Source organism: Glycine max, chromosome 10 (genome assembly GCF_000004515.6).
Source record: "Glycine max cultivar Williams 82 chromosome 10, Glycine_max_v4.0, whole genome shotgun sequence".
Classification (NCBI taxonomy): Eukaryota; Viridiplantae; Streptophyta; class Magnoliopsida; order Fabales; family Fabaceae; genus Glycine; species Glycine max.
In genome coordinates, this window is record NC_038246.2 from 40,693,045 (window position 1) to 40,710,611 (window position 17,567).

At 35.4% G+C, this 17,567-nt stretch overlaps 2 protein-coding genes across 4 annotated transcripts; one reads left to right on the plus strand and one right to left on the minus strand.

Annotated features, from left to right (window-relative positions):
• Positions 1-1,459: 1,459 nt before the first annotated feature.
• Positions 1,460-5,092, plus strand: LOC100808209 (glucan endo-1,3-beta-glucosidase 11). 3 transcript variants are annotated; one of them, XM_003536122.5, is made up of 4 exons: positions 1,460-1,776; positions 1,844-2,964; positions 4,130-4,293; positions 4,902-5,092. In XM_003536122.5, the coding sequence occupies exons 1-3, from the start codon at positions 1,731-1,733 to the stop codon at positions 4,205-4,207; spliced, it is 1,245 nt and encodes a 414-aa protein (XP_003536170.1). In that variant the 5' UTR covers positions 1,460-1,730; the 3' UTR covers positions 4,208-4,293; positions 4,902-5,092. The 3 variants fall into 3 exon arrangements, with proteins under 3 accessions (XP_003536170.1, XP_006589232.1, XP_006589233.1); XM_006589169.4 differs by having other exon boundaries at positions 1,468-1,776; positions 1,847-2,964; XM_006589170.4 differs by having other exon boundaries at positions 1,468-1,776; positions 1,850-2,964.
• Positions 5,093-6,390: 1,298 nt separating this feature from the next.
• On the minus strand, positions 6,391-17,338 carry LOC100807315 (ubiquitin carboxyl-terminal hydrolase 9). Its single transcript, XM_003536120.5, has 14 exons — positions 17,056-17,338; positions 16,730-16,934; positions 14,657-14,905; positions 14,015-14,159; positions 13,566-13,625; positions 13,370-13,468; positions 12,679-13,065; positions 12,419-12,559; positions 10,229-10,399; positions 9,553-9,810; positions 9,333-9,478; positions 7,313-7,855; positions 6,937-7,207; positions 6,391-6,811 (listed from the first exon to the last, which is right to left on the minus strand). Exons 2-14 carry the CDS (start codon positions 16,879-16,881, stop codon positions 6,653-6,655), a joined length of 2,781 nt encoding a protein of 926 aa, XP_003536168.1. The 5' UTR covers positions 16,882-16,934; positions 17,056-17,338; the 3' UTR covers positions 6,391-6,652.
• Positions 17,339-17,567: the final 229 nt, after the last annotated feature.

The following is a 17,567-nucleotide window of genomic DNA, read 5'->3' on the forward strand; positions in this document are numbered from 1 at the left end:
AAGTTAAGTTAATGATAAATGTTTTATTACAAAACTACAACTTCAAAGGATGAAGATCCTCTCAGCTGATATTTGGAGCAAGGGTCTTGATTTTTGGATGATTCAGAAGGACATGAAAGATGTCTCTTCCGTTGGATTAATGAACGGAAAGATCACAATGCATCCTTTTGAAAATTTCGAAATGGGTTTATAAGTTTTTAATGTTTGACAGCTAAAATGCATGTGAGTCGAAGAAAATGAACTAAGTTTTCCTAATTTTCAATGTTGATCTGGGCAAACACGGCAGCCACCGCCAAAAAAATAAAATAAAAAAGCTTCTTAATATCTACACTTGAAGGAATTCTCTATTTTTTTTTTTTTTGGCAAGTCCGTATTCCTCTAGCATGTGGGATATAGTCCACTCATAAATAGAATGGATTTTGCTTTATATTTATCTTTTAATAAATAAAAAAAATTGTAGAATCAGATTGACTAGATGCAAAGCCATTAAAAATGGCAGTTAGAACTTAGAACCCTTCTTCCTTGAATATAAACTATTGCATTGGGCTATTTAATTCTACTATTGTGTCTTTGGACAAAATTTTTAATCAAAAGCAACATAGAATCTTTGATGAAGTGGCCTAATACATACGACAAGTCCAATAACCATTGCCAGATTTGATCATTATATCATAAGACTAGAGTACTCAGTCAAAAACAAATCATAAGAGTAGAGTAATAATGGCAAAATGATGAACCATGTTTAAAAATTAATAGTAATAAATATGTTATTTCCTATCTAATTTATTCCCCCTTTATATTTTTTATGATACGCTAATTTTTCTTTCGTTGTCACTTTTCTATATTTTAGAATTTTCTGATTCGTTGATTTCTTTTGTGCAATAGCAGACAAATGAGCGAAGGCTTTTTTGTTTTCTAATAATAAAAAGGAGTGTTGATCAAGTTTCGTAGTTGTAAAGGTATGCATCCAAAATGAAAGGCGTCCGTTTTGGGTTTCCCAGTGATTGGGTCTGGGAAATGTTGATCATGTGAATTGTGAAAGTGAAAGTAAAGTAGTCAGGGAACAATTGCTTGGTCCCCGTCTACATTATCCACTGTCACCGTTATCACAAATCAAATCAGTGTGAGCTTATCATGAATTTATCCATTTACATTAATCAATTTGATTGTAGTATACTCGTGTATGTCAAACAATTAAAAAGTTAAGACCTAACTTGTCTTTTATAACAGCTTGCTTGACAAAAAAAGGTTTGTGCTTGAAGTTGAAGTTTAGAAAAATCGTTAACGTGACAAGTTGATTTGGACCAAAATATATATGGATTACGAAATTTTAATCCATTGAATTTGATTTTCATCATTAAATGAATTTGTTGAGTTTAATAAATAAAGGGATTGTTGACTTGTCCGTTCATTTTCTTCAGTCTAAAAAAAGTAGAAGGCTTCCATGACGAAACATGGCATTCGTCTTGTTTCTAAATTATGGAATTTTTTTGCGGCATCTTTCCGCGTGTCTCTCTTCCCATTCTTTTCGACCGAATCTTTTATTATTATAAAAATCTACGTGTGTTGTATTATTTCCTCTCTAAAATAAAAATATCTATTATCTCTTCCTCAGTCCTCTCCCCGTGTCTCTGTCTCTTCCTGAACCGAATCTAATTGGAGAGAGGCTTCAGTCTGCCACCAACAGAAATAGTTATCGTCAAGTCCACACTCCACATTGTAACAGATCCATGGATCATCGTCATTGGCGCTTCTTCATTATGCTTTTCATTACCGGTAATTATTAAGCTAATATTGTTTTACTTTCACTCTTGCGGAATTGACTATTAATGTTGATATGCAGCAGCAGCAATAGGACTTGTTTCGTCGTTAGGGATAAACTACGGCCAAATAGCGAACAATCTTCCTTCACAAGACGACGCCGTTGCGTTGGTGAAATCCATCGGAGCGACGAAGGTGAAGCTCTACGACGCAGATCCACGCGTTTTGAAAGCGTTCGCGAACACCGGAGTGGAATTAATGGTAGGTCTGGGAAACGAGTACTTGTCTAGAATGAAAGATCCGAAACAAGCACAGGCATGGATCAAAGCCAACCTCCAACCCTACCTCCCAGCCACCAAAATCACCTCAATCTTCGTCGGGAACGAGGTTCTGACCTTCAACGACACCTCCCTAACCTCGAACCTCCTCCCAGCCATGCAGAGCGTGCACGCCGCACTCATCAACCTCGGTCTCGACAAACAAATAACCGTCACCACTACTCACTCCCTTGCCGTTCTCCAAACCTCCTACCCTCCCTCGGCAGGAGCCTTCCGTCCGGACCTAGCTCCGTGCCTAGCTCCAATCCTGAGCTTCCAAGCCAAAACCGGATCTCCGTTCTTAATCAACGCGTACCCCTACTTCGCATACAAGGCGAATCCGAAGCAGGTTCCGTTGGAGTACGTGCTCTTCCAACCCAACGAGGGGATGGTGGACCCCTCCAGTAACCTCCACTACGATAACATGCTTTTCGCGCAGATCGATGCGGTGTATTCCGCGTTGGATTCCTTGGGCTACGGGAAGTTACCGGTTCACATCTCAGAAACCGGTTGGCCTTCTAAAGGGGATCAAGACGAAGCCGGTGCGAATCTCGAGAATGCGAAGAAGTATAACGGGAATCTCATTAAGATGGCTATGAGCAGCAGCAGCAGCGCCAAGAAGGGGACACCGTGCAGGCCCAATGAGGATTTGAACATTTACGTTTTTGCTCTGTTTAATGAGAACATGAAGCCCGGCCCAGCTTCCGAAAGGAACTATGGGCTTTTTAAGCCCGATGGGACCCCTGCTTACCCCCTTGGCTTCTCTCTGGCTTCTGTGCCAGTCGTCGCCGGTAATAACAATACCGGCGTCGCAAGCACGCCGCCGCAACCAACGTCACCGACTTCTTCCACCGGCTATTTGTCAATTTCCTCTGCTTCCTCTCTGGTTAGTTACACTGACCCCGCTATTACTTACTCCTACTACTTATTAGTATTATTGAATTATTGTGTTTTAATTTTAATTATATGTTTGTTGCCTATACCTGTGCCAACTTTTAGATCCTGTTATTAGTTTTGTGACAATTAAAATTGTTACTAAATGAAAGACATAACTAAAACAAGAGTTTTTCAGTGTACGGAGTATAGGAAAAAGACTTTGTTTGATTTAGGGAAGAAAAAAAATAATAGACAGAAATAAAAGAGAAATAATTTGAAAATGAAATGATATGTTTTTGTTGTTTGATTTAAAAGAAATAATACTTTTGTGTTTAAGAAAATCGATTTTGTTGAGAATGACACCTTTGACACGGCAATTCCAAAGACAAATTTTAAGTTCGCGTGTCATAACTCGTATTTTAATTCTCCTATTTATCGTTCCAACTAAACTCGACAACAGAGCATTGCCATCGTCCGTCATTTAAACCGAACAAAGCCTTAATGGAATGGAGTAGGTAAAAAGACTAAATAATTAATTTATGGATAATTAAACCATAGATTATTTAAGTTCACTTCAGTTGGAGTTCTAGACTCTAGTTGTCTCTAAAAATAAAATTGAGGTTCTGATTATCTGTACAACACGTTTCTTTTCCTGAAGTTGATCTTGTTCCCTATTTTATTATCATTATTATTATTATTCAATGTTATCTAGTATTGTATACGCTTTTATAATTCCAATCTAGAGGTTTTACTTAGCTTTTTTTTTTAGTTGAAAATATTTGAGCTAATTGTGAGTTAAAAAGTTTTATATTGATGATTATTTAAAAATTATTGTAAATATAATTTTTAAATAATTATTATAAGTGAATAAACTTTTTGTACATTAACTGGGATTTGTAATTGGTAAGTAATGTAAAAGATATTTATTTTGAAGTTGTATTTTCGAGGTTGATAAATCTATAACTGCGTTCGGAGTTTTACACTTGTTACACTCGTACTTTTTTAGATTATAGTCCCAAGTTTGTGACGTTTTTTCTTAGTTCTTTATTTGCCTGCTTTTGAGGATATCTTAATCATGGTCAGGATACATTTTTTAATGATTTTTTTTTTATTTGCCTGATAACATAACCGTTTGTGACTGTAATGACGTTGATGTTTTGTTTTGTTTGACACAGGAAAGATGTCGTTTACTCGGGCGTTCTTTATCCTTTTTGGTGCCGTTGGTGATGGAGCTGTTGATTTTGAAGTTTTGAGGATTTGTGGGTTCAGAATCCAAAGAAAGACACTGGGGCATGGCAATGGGGAGGAAGAGCAAAGGCAGAATGAGAACGGAGTAAAGGTAAACCCCACAACACAAGCTACGTTATTAACAGTACTAGTTATTTATTTTTCACTTTGCTTGTCCTTTACTATTGGAATTATTGTCACCTTTTTCATAAAGTGCATATATATCAAACGTCACCATTGTATCCATTCAAATTTTGAAATTTGCCTGTTGAGGGATAGTTACATTTGGATGCAAGCAACAAATTTACAGCTTTTGATCATTTGTGATTGGCAAACTCGATTTGTCTAATGGAGTCTGTTTGTGTGAGAGTAAAATTGTTTTTGTAAAAAAAATTGGTAGTAATTTATAGTTAGTTTATCTTCCATAAAGTACTAGCTGGTAGCAATAATTGGGTACCCTAATTATCATCAAGATTGGGTTAGGTTAGCATTGACGAACGACCATCTTAAGTAATTTGTTGAATGGTTTGTCGCATATCACGATTTATTAGCACCGTTGTGGGGACAAAATTACACGTCTGAAAAAGGTATCCATTAGGAAACAGACAGCATCACGCACTTTTTTGTTGGCTGGCATTTTTGCTTTGCTAGTTGGCAGCATAAAGAAAGTTAACCCTTTTTCGCTAACTTTTTCTCTGATTGATTCTTTTAATTTTGCAGTGAGTACACGTCGTCTTTGCAGTGAGATGTCGCTTACTGGTCTAGGAAGTAAAGGTAGTTGTTTCAGGAGCTTTTTCACTCCCCACCCCCGGGACTAATTTTATGTACTACAGGAATAGATACATTGATTGGTATTTTTATCAGACATTATTTCATAATAATGTGATACGATCACATTTTGCTTTGCAGTATTCAATTCTCATAAGCAAGGCTTCGGCATCTGCTGAACGTGATCTTTTAACAATTTTATTATGGGTACAATTATGTTAAATAAATAAAGACGACACAACTATTAAGGGAATAGATGGTAAACGCCTAACGTTCATAGGAGTTATTACAAAACACGTACTGAGCTGCCAGCCTGACACTAGGTTGGGAAATTGAAATTATGGACCAACGAAGTTTCTCTATACAAGATGACCACTTTGTTTACTAGAGATAAGAAATAGTTGGAGTGAAAATAAGTAGGTGAGAAAAAGAAAAGAGATGAAAATATGAATTGTTTGGTTTAAGAGAAATGAAAATAATATTATAAAGTTTGTTTTGAAAGAAAGAAGAAAAAAAAGAAATAGATTTTTAATAAAAATACCTTTTTACCCTTACTAATTCAGTACGTTTGGGTTTTCTAAGTTTTAACCATTGATTCATGAGGGTAAGTCTGGCAAACTTACACAACAATAATTTCTCCACTTTTCCACCAAGTTTACAGAGGAACTTAAACTGCATGAGCCCCACCTTTTTTTTAAAATATTTAACACGCTAATTTAATAAAAGCTTAGAAAGTGTTCCTACAATTTGCTCTATTTATCATTGTACAGTTAAAAATATCTTAATTTATCATTTCTTTTTTCTCAGCTAAAATTATCAAAGTATGAAAATATTAGAAATGAAAATTTTGTCCAACCTCCTTTTTAAGCTCTAAAATCTAACTACCACATATACCCAAAAAAGACAACATGATTGCAGGCATTTCATTTTACCTACATAAGACGTCATAAATTTTCAGCAGGCCAAGCAAACCCCTGCTAAAGCTTATCGGAAACAACCACCGCATAAAATACGAATTAAACACAAACTGTCGCCGTATCATCAAGGTCAATTGACAAGAACTCATGGGGCTCATAGTTTGCAGAGACAGAAAACAGACTGTAAATGTTCAAAATAAAAATGCGACATTTGCTCAATTTGATCCAAAATATCCACGCAGCTAATCGGAAATGCACCAGAGATGAAGTAGAAAGACATACAAGGGAAAGTGGGCAATCTATTATTTTAAAAAATAAATAAATAATCAGGTCCTGTTCATCTTTTCCACATGATACTGGGTCCTAGAATCCTAACAACAAAATAACAGAAGGATGGCACGATTCCTTTCAGAAACACAAGTGCCGCCCTCCTAGCACGATACTGATACATACAACTGTCAAACACAGCAATTATGGTGAATTCATGATGTGTTTTAACCTCCAATGAAATGAAATAACAGAAATATCTTAAGTTCATAGACTGCCAAAATTTCTCTATCAAAAAATGATATCATTCATGTAGTGATTAAGAACTGAAAACTAACTAGAGCCTCACCTAAACATTTTTGTTTAATTGCTCTTTCACTACGGTAACATTTTGTCTCATATATTACCTTGCAGTCTAGCACTGCGAGGTAAAATAACTATCTAAGACATAAGCTTGGCTTTGTGCTAACTGCTAAGCATATAAAGTAGGCATCAAGCAACAAAATGTCCAATCATGATCTATACTGTATGAACCTGAGATGTCTCTCCTTCCATCTGGCCTTTACTTCTATTTCTCTGATAAAATAACACATATGCAGCTGAAGATTTAATTTCGGCTTCAGTAACAGGAGAGACATGACTATCATCGAAATGGCACCATTTATTGTCATCGATCAACTGTTAAAAATTAGCAGAACAATTAAGCCCAAGGTTTAAAACAGAAACATCTCAAACAGCAGAAAGAATTCACAAATTACAAAATCAAGACTTGGCATCACAGCAGGTGCATGTTATGAACTTACCTTACAATACGCAGTGTAATGCCCACCACCTAGACCACCATAATGGTTGCTGATTGCATAAAGGTTATAAACATAAGACTCTCCATCCTTGCTTTTCACATATTTGGTTAAATCCAGATTGTGAATGGGAAAATTTACAAAAGTGTCAAGTTTGTTTTTCAGGTATCTGCTGTATGAGAATCGTTTTAAGTGAAAAACAAGAATCTCCGGCAATTTCCACAAGTCAAGCTTCTTTGTAGCTTGTCTGTGTTCCTTGCATCTAGGGCAGTACCTAGTTAGTAAAAAAAAAAAATTAAAGCAGCAATATCTTTCAAAACACAAAAGCTCACAATAGTCTAGTATGAAGTTCATTTCAAAAGCATGAAAACAATCTTACCACATGTCATCTGGTCCAAGAGGTTCTTCAGTCAAGAATGCCTCCAAGCAAGAAAACAAAGAAATAGCTTCTTGCCGGGTTTTTTTCACAGTGAATCCAGTTTTGTGAACTTCCGGGAGATCCCTCAGGTAGCTAGAATCATATAATTCCTGTTCTTTGTCAGTCCAGTCAAGAAAGACTCTTACAACTTGGTTGGGTTTTATAAGAGAAGCCTTCTCGATGGGTTCACAACTCAAACAGCTTTCGTTAGTTAAAACAAGTTGTAAAGATGACTCCCCACAGGATGTTCCCTCTTGTTCTTTGTTGCCAGTTGTTAGACTCAGAGATTCAGATTCAGTATTGGAGATGTTTGATTGCTCATCACTGTCACCTGAGATGAAACCATTTTCCTTCCCATCATGAGACTTACTCGAAGAATATGTTTTTCTTAAAGGTGCCAACATTTTATGTACAGATGCCTCAATGTTGGCTCCAAATTGAGGATCTTCTACCAAACAAGTAACCAACGGGGTCCCAAAGAGCTTCCTGTCTCCACCCTTCATACTGTCCAGTGAACATCGAGGTAATTCAAAAATCAAATCAATCAGTAATAAATACTTTGAAGCATTATCATATTCCAAGTCGGTGCACCAGGAACAACTTGGTGAAATCTCTACAATTGATTGAGGAATAATGAAATGGCAGATTTCCCTATGCTAAGCCACAAATGGTTATTCATATCTTGAGTAGCAGGTACCAACTTGAATGGCACCTGCAAGACTCTAGTACTTGAAATGCCCAATAATGGAGAAAATAACCAAATCACCACAAAACTTACAGGAAATGTTCAAATAAATATTCAAATGGTTTTGGTTTATAGAGTATAAACACAACAACAAGAAAATGATTTAATAGCTGAGTGAAAGCACTAATCACAATTAACAATCTCTGGATCATTCATTCCCATTTGTACTCTGGAAGAAATTAGCAAGTAGATGAAAACTATGACTATTAACACTGACTATCTTGGGAAAATCCCTCCCCCCAATCAGTTACTTTCAAGGGGAAAAACTATTCAACCTAAAAAAATTCCAAGTTACAACAGAATTCAAATAACCAACGGGAATACTTTCAGTTAAAAGGGAACCATAAGAACAAATTTACCAAAAACTTAGGTAGTGTTTAGATAGAAAATTGCAAAAATCTAAGGAAACTAAAATGAATCGATATTCAATTGCTTCAATTAAATTCTTTTCTTTTTCAAAATATTTTATTTGGATAAAGTAATTCAACTTCCTTGTAAATTCTTTTTTGGATAAAGTAATTCAATTTCCATCATATGTAAAATTTTAGCTTAAATATTTATTTTAGAAAAATGTGTGTGAGAGAGGAAGAGGGAGATAAAAGAAAGGAGACAGGTGTGGACGAAAGAAAGGGAGACAGATAGGTGCAGATATGCAGGAGAGGGGGAGAGGGAGAAAGAGGAGCAGAAGAGACAAAAGGAGAGGGAGGGACTAGGGAGGTGAATCAGAGAAAGGGGGAGGGGGGTGGAAAGGAATAGAGATAGATGTTGAAGAGTTGTAAAAGAGAGATGGGGGAGAGGGAGAGAGACCCAGAGAGAGGAGAGAGAGGAGGGAAATGGTACTACAGAGATAGTGAGTTGATAGTGAGACTTTGAAAAAGATAAGGAATTTCCGAATTCTTTCACTAGGTTTTTTTTTTTGTGTTTACTTTAGGTGTTATTTGAAATTCCTCCAATTTACTTAAAACCCCTATGAAATTCCCATCATTTTGAGAATTCTGAGTTGGGTGTTCAAAAAAGTCATTTTGATATATGATATTTTAAATCCACTTAAAAGAAATTCCTCTCTCTAAACTCCACATTCAAACACACTCTTAAGGAAAAAAGACCATTATAATGTCATTACATAGACAACAAAAAATCATATATATGCAACCATGACTTTTTAGAGCATTATGCCCTTTCAATGTATAGAGTATATTGCACAGGCACCGCATTCACCAAAAAAGGTCAACTTACTTATCCAGCCATCGATGCATTATTTCAACTTTCGTTTTCCTGGCTCCACTTTTGATTCGATAGGCCACAATATGTTCATCATCCTTTATTGAATTTAATGGTTCCATCGGATTCTCTAGATATCGATAAATCTTATGCTCATAAACCTAAGAGAGACATATACACCATCAACCACCAAAATCAAATCCAAGAAGAAGCAACTTTTATAGGAAGCAATTACCTCTGCAAGCAAAAGCATTTCATCACTCTTCAAGCAGCATGCAGTGCCTAATGCTTGGCAAAGATCTCTACAGCTACCATGCTTCAGAACTGTCACAGTGTATGGCATGGGAAGACCACTCCCATCAGAATAAAAGACAGTTACTGTCATTGTGCGAGTGACAGTGGAAGGCAGTGGTAATGATAAGTACATGAATGGATCGAAAGTGATTGAAATTTTGCCACATACTGGACAAACCAATGTTGACTTGTATTGACCCTGAGAATTTTATTGCAGAAAAATCAAAATGACGTGCTTAGTAAAGATAACCAGAATGAACTTGAAAGTTGAAAGTCCATCTTGTCAAGCTTTTAAAGAAAATCAAATTAAAAAATTTATAGAAATCAGAGAAGGCTTATTGGAGAAGGGGAAAAACTCAAGAAAGCGTATAAACAAATTATAAACTCAAATTGACTAAAGTAGAAAAACAAATATAAATATAGTAAGTAGTTCTTAACTACAGGTTCTTATCTTTCTTTTCTTCTCTTTTCCCTTTTGTGTTAAAAGGGGGGAGGGGAGCATAGAAACAATGGGGCAGAAATTTAAGCATTTAGCTATTCAGCTTACGAATGGCAGATCAATTATAATTCATGGTTTCATGCAATAAGTGTCAGACACAACATGGACACATACTCACCTGGCATACATCAACAATCAATGAATCATTTCGAGCCATATGATTTTTCCAGCACTCAGATGCAACTTCCTCATCTGGCCTACCATCCGAGTCCTTCATTTCAATGTAAGGCTTTTGTTTGACACGATTCAAATCTTCATGCAATCCATCCAATAAAAAAGCAAGCAATTCCTAAATAAACAAATACACATTACTCAGAACAGACAAAAATCATAAAAAGGCTGAAGTTCAATGACTTCGTGAAGAAAGTCAATTTTAAAATAACCCAAAGCTGTCAGCCTGTCACTGAGAAATTCAAGCAATAATCAAATTTTCTCAAGTTAAATTTTAGACCGGACTCTCATTGCTACATCTGCAAATGCAAGTTAAGCAAAAGATAGATTACATAAGAAAACATAAAAATTAACAGAGTTACTCGCAAATTCAATTCTCAACTGAGGGTTGAAACAGATGACTAAAGATGGTGTACGAAGGAAACAATGAACATTGAATAAAAGTCCTTTCATATTACAGGAAAATCGGTGGAAGAATCCCTAAGGGGGTGTTTGGTTTGATTGTTTTTTGTTTTCATTTTCACTGGAGATAGAAAATGATGATGGAAATGTGTTTGGTTGGATTTCTGTTTTCATTTTCAGTAAAAATATTTTCCCAAACGAACCAAAAACTGGAAACAATAAAATCTCGTTTTCAGTTGAAACCAGGAACCTCATTTTGGGTAAAATGAATACGCGGTGGCAAGGAATGTAACTTTAAGCAAATCTAAAAATACATTTCCTTTTGAAAACGCATTTTCAGTGTTTTTATTTCTTGAAAACAGAAAACAAGAAGTCAAACCAAACATGTTTTCAGAATTCTAATCTTTTGAAAATGAAAACAGTTTTTAGAAAATGAAAACAGGAAATAAAAACAGAAAATGAAAATGCAAACCAAACACACCCTAAAGTGGCGCTTGTTTAGGCTATTTTCTGTTTTCATTTTCACTGAAAATAGAAAACAGTGGTGAAAATATGCTTGTTTAACATTTAGAAAATGTTTTATGAGAAAACATTTTCTGAATGAAGCCCATTTTCAAAAACACGCAGGAGTTGTTTTCAACGTTTTCTTCAGTTAAGTTTGGAAACAGAAAATAACGAAAACGCGGTGGCATGTCCATGATTAAAATGAAAAGCCACAGAGCCTTTGTCCCCTTCAGCTCCTTCGCCAGGATCTTTGTCATCACCCCAATTACTGCCTTCGATGCCATGTATGCACCTACCCGGGCCTCAGTGCCACCACCAACAACATCAACACTGGAACGATCTGCCCTCCGCTGCCATGCTTCACATGGTCCGTGGCCTACCTGGCGCACACAAACACCCCTCGCACGTTCACAGTGAAGATAGGATCGAAGATCTCTACAGTGGTGTTGGCGATGCAGGAGTACGTTTCCTTGCTGATGCCTACCGAGCTGACCAGGATGTGAACCGCAGAGTCAAAAGCTCGTTCAAATTAGTTGATGAAAGCGGTTATGGTGTTTCGGGTGTTTTGGTCGGTGATTGAAGCATAATTGTTGCAGACCATAAAAGAAACATAATTGTTGCATCTAATTCTGCATTTTGAAATTGTTTTCGTTCGGGTAGTTGTTAATTGGGTTGTGTGGTAGGACGCATATTGAACAATACATATTACTATTACATTATTACTCAAAATTTGGGATTATAATTAGACAAATAAATACATATATTTCAATATATAAATTGTTGATGACTAAAAATGCAAATGTTTTTATAAAATAAGTAATTGTAAAAAAAATTGTTCATCATAATATATGATTTTTATTTATAAAATTTTCAAAAATAAGCATTTATAAATATATTTTTGTCATTTTAAATTATATGCACAAAATATTTTATGAATTTCTTTATCAAAATTGATTAAACCAAACATATTTTCAATGTTTTCATTTTCAAAAAATAGAAAATAAGAAATCAAAACAAACATTTTTAAATCTTGAAAATGTGAAAATGAAAACTGTTTTCAGAAAATGAAAATAGATAATACCTCCTCAAACCAAGCAACACCTGAATTTGTCTAGATGTTGCACAAGGAGACAATGTTCTGGTATTGAGTAATAATAATAACAGCACTCGAGTTTATTAATTTGACAACAATTTCAAAATTAGGAACTTTGACAATTTTGCACAAACTAACCTGAGAATCATGCTGGTTATAGCCACTGAATTGTGGAGCAAATCGGGCCAATTTGCTCTTGAATGCACGGGGCGCAATAGCAGTTCGCCCTGAAGACCACAGTTTCCTCAACAAGTCACCAAATGCAAGTGCTAACTCACCCTGCATATCAAAATTAATTTAAATTGCCTTCAAAGTAAAGCAATCATGGTACACCATTTAATAAACCGTTGAACACTAGAAAAAAAAATGCATATAAGCCAATGGAAATGTTCACGTACACGCATTCCTAAAGGATTGTCCATGTTGATTTCATCACTGTAATCTTGTAAGAAATATTCAGAAAGTGGTGGAGTGTGGACTAAACATTGAATAGAACTGTTCATGAAGCAGGTATTCCCCAAGTTCTGCAGTCCTGCCAAACCACCCCTCTCACCTCTATAGACATCATATTTATCATCCATATTGGTCAACGATGAACTTACAGAACTTCCCTGATATGAACTAAAACTAGACCCAGTCGAGTGACCATTTGACATGGTAGGTCCCCCAGCAATGGACACAGATGACCTTGGAGGTTCTAATGGTACCAAAGCTAATTCATTTCCCATTGAATCCATGCCAGAATGAGAAGAGTGATCTCTATCAAGTGATACTTCTAGAAGAATCTGTGAGCAAGAGATGAATCAGGAGCATCAATAGAAGAATCAATACCAAGCAAAAAGTTAGGATTCTTACGTTCTAAACATAAATTTAGAAGAACGCCAAAAGAATATTCAGCGTATATCTCTACTTAAAAATAGCCAAATTACCATATATTGGATGTAAGTTCCTTCTAATGGAAAACCATATTAATAGCACTTCATAATACCCACTTTGTAGGCAAAAGAAGGTCTTATTAAAGCTTTGGAGTTCTATTACCAGCTTGAAATCAATTACAATTAAAGACCTATACAACTCAAGGCTACCCACATCTTGGTCCATAATCAAGTTTGCATCCTCTAATGTCTTCTGGCCTGAGACCGTCAGCAATGATTGTTTCTTCAAATTGAAGTAATCCCAAATACAGGCCTAATTGACAATCAACAAAAATGGAAAAAGACAGAAATGTAAGATTTTATAAAAATGAAAAATAAAATAAATTAAGGAGGGGAAAAAAGACCAGCACCTTGTTTTGTTCTACTCCTTTAATTTTGCACACCAGCTCATGAAGTTCACCAATGGTCGCCTAAAATATATTACAGGAATAGAAAGACAAGAATGTTACAACCAAACATAGTCCTAATCCAGATTAGAAGCATAATGTGTCAAGACACCAGTATAAGCATGTACATGTTATCATTTAATTGTATGGTATGCACTTATAATTTTAAAATTTACTTTGAAACTTTTATGGGCATTCCCGCAACCAAACAGAAAAACATAACAGTATTAAATTTCTCCTATTTTAAGTGAAATCCCATTTTTGAGAACCTTATTTAAACATAAAATTACATGAAATAAAAATTGGTCATTTTAAAAGTGCATACAAATAGAAGAACTAGCACCCTTTCTAAACATTGGTATTACTGCAAAGCTAACTAGAACAAAAGAGTCTGCAACAAAATCAATCAGTACCTTTCTGCTTAATTTTACAATTGACTGACTGTTATCTCGCGCATCAGTCACCTTTAGACTAAGTGGGTAAACCTCAACATTGTACTGCTTAAGTTCAAGACCCTGAGAAATTAACTTCCTTGGTAAAGCTGGTCCACCTTTGTACCTAGACAATTGAGACAGAAATCTATTTACACACTACACAAATCAATCATTCTTAAGCTGTCTTCTGACGTGTTGAATTAATGTCATGCATTTTTTCCATGCCCAAATGCCAAGAGGTTTCCATAAATCATACTTATGTTAGCTTCAAATTTTTAATATTAAACCTAGACGTGTAAAAAAATACAAAAACAAGAGTATATTACCTGTGAGGATTCAGGGAGAAATTTTAAAATTAAATATGTTTTGGGATCTTCTTTTACTATGTTCCAAACCCTGTTCATATAAACTATTAGGAAATTTCTTCCTGAAACATAATTTATGGTACTAAATCTGGGTCCTCAAATTATCCATTGCATAAAAGATGGTTTTATGCCTCTTTATTCAAAGAATACAATATCAAAATAACTTATGCATATATGGCTCTTCTTTTAGCAACAAATCACAAGATCATTAATTTTTTCCAAATTAAAAAGCAACATATTTATATAATAAATTTACCATTCCAACAGCCTTTCCCACACTTTTTCAGGAACTAAAACATAGTCTGTACCCTCTTCCAACATTCGATGAATATCTAAATTATTGCTGTCACAGTTATTTCCCTTTGAAATAATGTCAGAATTATCAATAGGCCCAGGTCTATCTGCAATCTTTGGGTGGGTTATCAAATGGTTATCAGAAGATTGTTTGTCGATTGAAAGCATACCAACACAAGGCCCAACATAACTCTGCCACCTTGAAAACCACCTGCATGGGGTGGCAAAAAAACATGATCAAAAATAGATACACAAATACATGTGAAAAGTAATACACTATAGGGTGCATTTAGATAAGCTTTTGACAAAAGCACTACTATCATATAGATTCTTTTTCATTACTTTTTTTTCGGAATCTACTCATTCTAGCTTATGAGAAAAGAACTAAGGACGTGTCTGGTTGAGATTTATTGGGGAGATATAATCACTTATTTTTCAAAAGTTCTCTAAAAAACTGGCAAAAAGAAGTTGAATCAAACATGCAATAAAACTGTTTTTTTATAGTTTTTAGCTTTTTTTCAAAATAAAACTAATTATCTTTAAATTTTTTTTTTAGACATTCTTAATTAACAAAAACTCTTCAGAAAAAAAAATGAGCTCATAAAACCACAGTTGAAAGTTTGTTGTTGAAATTTATGGCAGGATCAGGATGCAGTACAAAAATACACAGATATGAGATAATAATTTAATAGAACAAGTCATAAACATATTATGTATATGGAAAAACATCATGTAATTCATGAAGGATGGTAGTAGTCAATCCCAGACAGCAGGATAACTATAAATGCTCAAATATTATAAAATTGGCAAAAATTAAATATATACCATCATTAATAATCAAAATGCAGACACACAATCAACATCAAACTAAGGCATAATTAACAAGTCAATAACAAGGTAAGGCTGAAGCTGAGGAGCTGAGTTGGGCTGGTTGTGACTGAGACGATGCCATCACTCCACTAAGGGGTCGGAATTAATAATTAACGGCAAAAAAGAGACAATAATGAGGACGAAATTATGGAAGAAGTTGCAGCAAAACAAGGAGCAGACAAGTATGAACTATGAACAGAGTCTGGAAGAAAAAGCAGACTCATCCGAGGTTAAGGGGCTGCCAGAAAACATGTTGGGACTGCTGAAAAAGCAAGAACTTAGCCAGAAAATGCATCACCTGCCCTATAGAGTAGCAACCTAACATTTCATTCTTTGAAGAATGAAGGATTCTGAATGAACCCTGATTCATTGAGAGGGGGGAGGGGTATGGAATGTCAAATACCATCTTAAAAATCTGAGGACTTGCAAACAAAAAGGGGACAAAACAAGAATTGAATGACTTGTTGACCATAGTGGCTGCAATTTGTCCACTATTGCCTATAATTCAGGCTGCTGCCTCTGCTCCACAAAATTGTAACACAATGCCCCTTTTGCCACAGCCAGCCATATGACACATCACTATATCATGCTGTTAACTATTCTACAAAGGATCCAAGAAACAACAATTTCCAGCATCTGTTACAATCTCTGCCCAATTTCCCGCCTTGATTATTAATGAGGATTTAGGGCTCAAAATAGCAGCCATCCTGCTATAACGTTTTTTCTAGGACTACCACTACGTGCCACTATTTAAGATAGACTACTATGATACCAGCAATAATCAACAAATATTTGATAACTCATCTCAGCTCTCAGGTGTCGTATCGTTACCCTTACAAACCCCGTAGTAACTCCCTAATAAGCTTTTCAAAAGAGCAAGCCTAGCAGATTATTTAAGGAGGGTGAATCCAAAAGAATAGATACATCAGAGCAAACATACAATCATATACATGTCTAAGCACAAGCACAACACACGATCCATTCACTCCATGATAGAGACACAAATTAATCGACTGCTTAAAAAGTCCAAAAGACCAAGGGGCACAGGTGCCAATCATCATAAATTTTAACACCATAATTATATCCGAAACCATGACGCACAACATAGCATAGCATAGATTCGTTTAAATTAAAACAACAAAAATAAACGATATAAGATTAAGACCTGTTAGAAATAACGTAATATAAGTTGCCTTCTTTCAAATTAAGCTCCGACTCCTTGATCAACTCCGACACGATCCGGTTTTCCTCCTCCGGCGGAAGCTGTATGCAACTGGCCACATTATCCATCGGAAAAACTGAATCGGCGATTGTCATGGTGGATTGTATTTGTATCGACGCGACGAGCAACAAAGATCTCGAATAAAACCCTAAATAGAGGAGATTAAGTCAGAGATAATGCTCAAACAAGCGTTAAAATGGAACAGCGGAATCAAATAGAAAGCCAAGTGAAGAAGAAAAGGAAGAAGGTGATTGAAGCATGGCAAGTACCTGAATTGAACAGATCGAAGTGGATGAACAGTGACGGAGAGACCAAACGAAAGGGATGTGTAAAGGGTAAAAAGGCAGGATACAGTATATTCAAAGAACCCTAGATTGCAGGGAGTGCGACAAGGACAGGGAAGGTAATGTGCAATGTAAACGAAATGAATGAATTTTTATGATCCCACTCACTTCCTTCCTTCACAAACCTTTACAGTCTTTTCAACGGCTGCTTCTCTCTCTTATTCCCCACCTTCAAGTTTAATTCTCACCCATGTAGAAATTTTGAACTGCCATGTACCATTTTTTAAAAGCTTTTACCAAGTCATTTTTAAAAAAGCTTTTACTAAGTTGATCTGAGAATTTGTGGTTTAGGTAAATTAGTTATGTTTATAATTAATTGTTGATTTGATGTTGAACTCACTTTAGTTGATTTGAGAATCATCAACTAAAGTGAGTTGAAAAGTAATTAAACGAGTGTGTTTGACGGATAATTTTTTTGTTATGATAATATTATTATT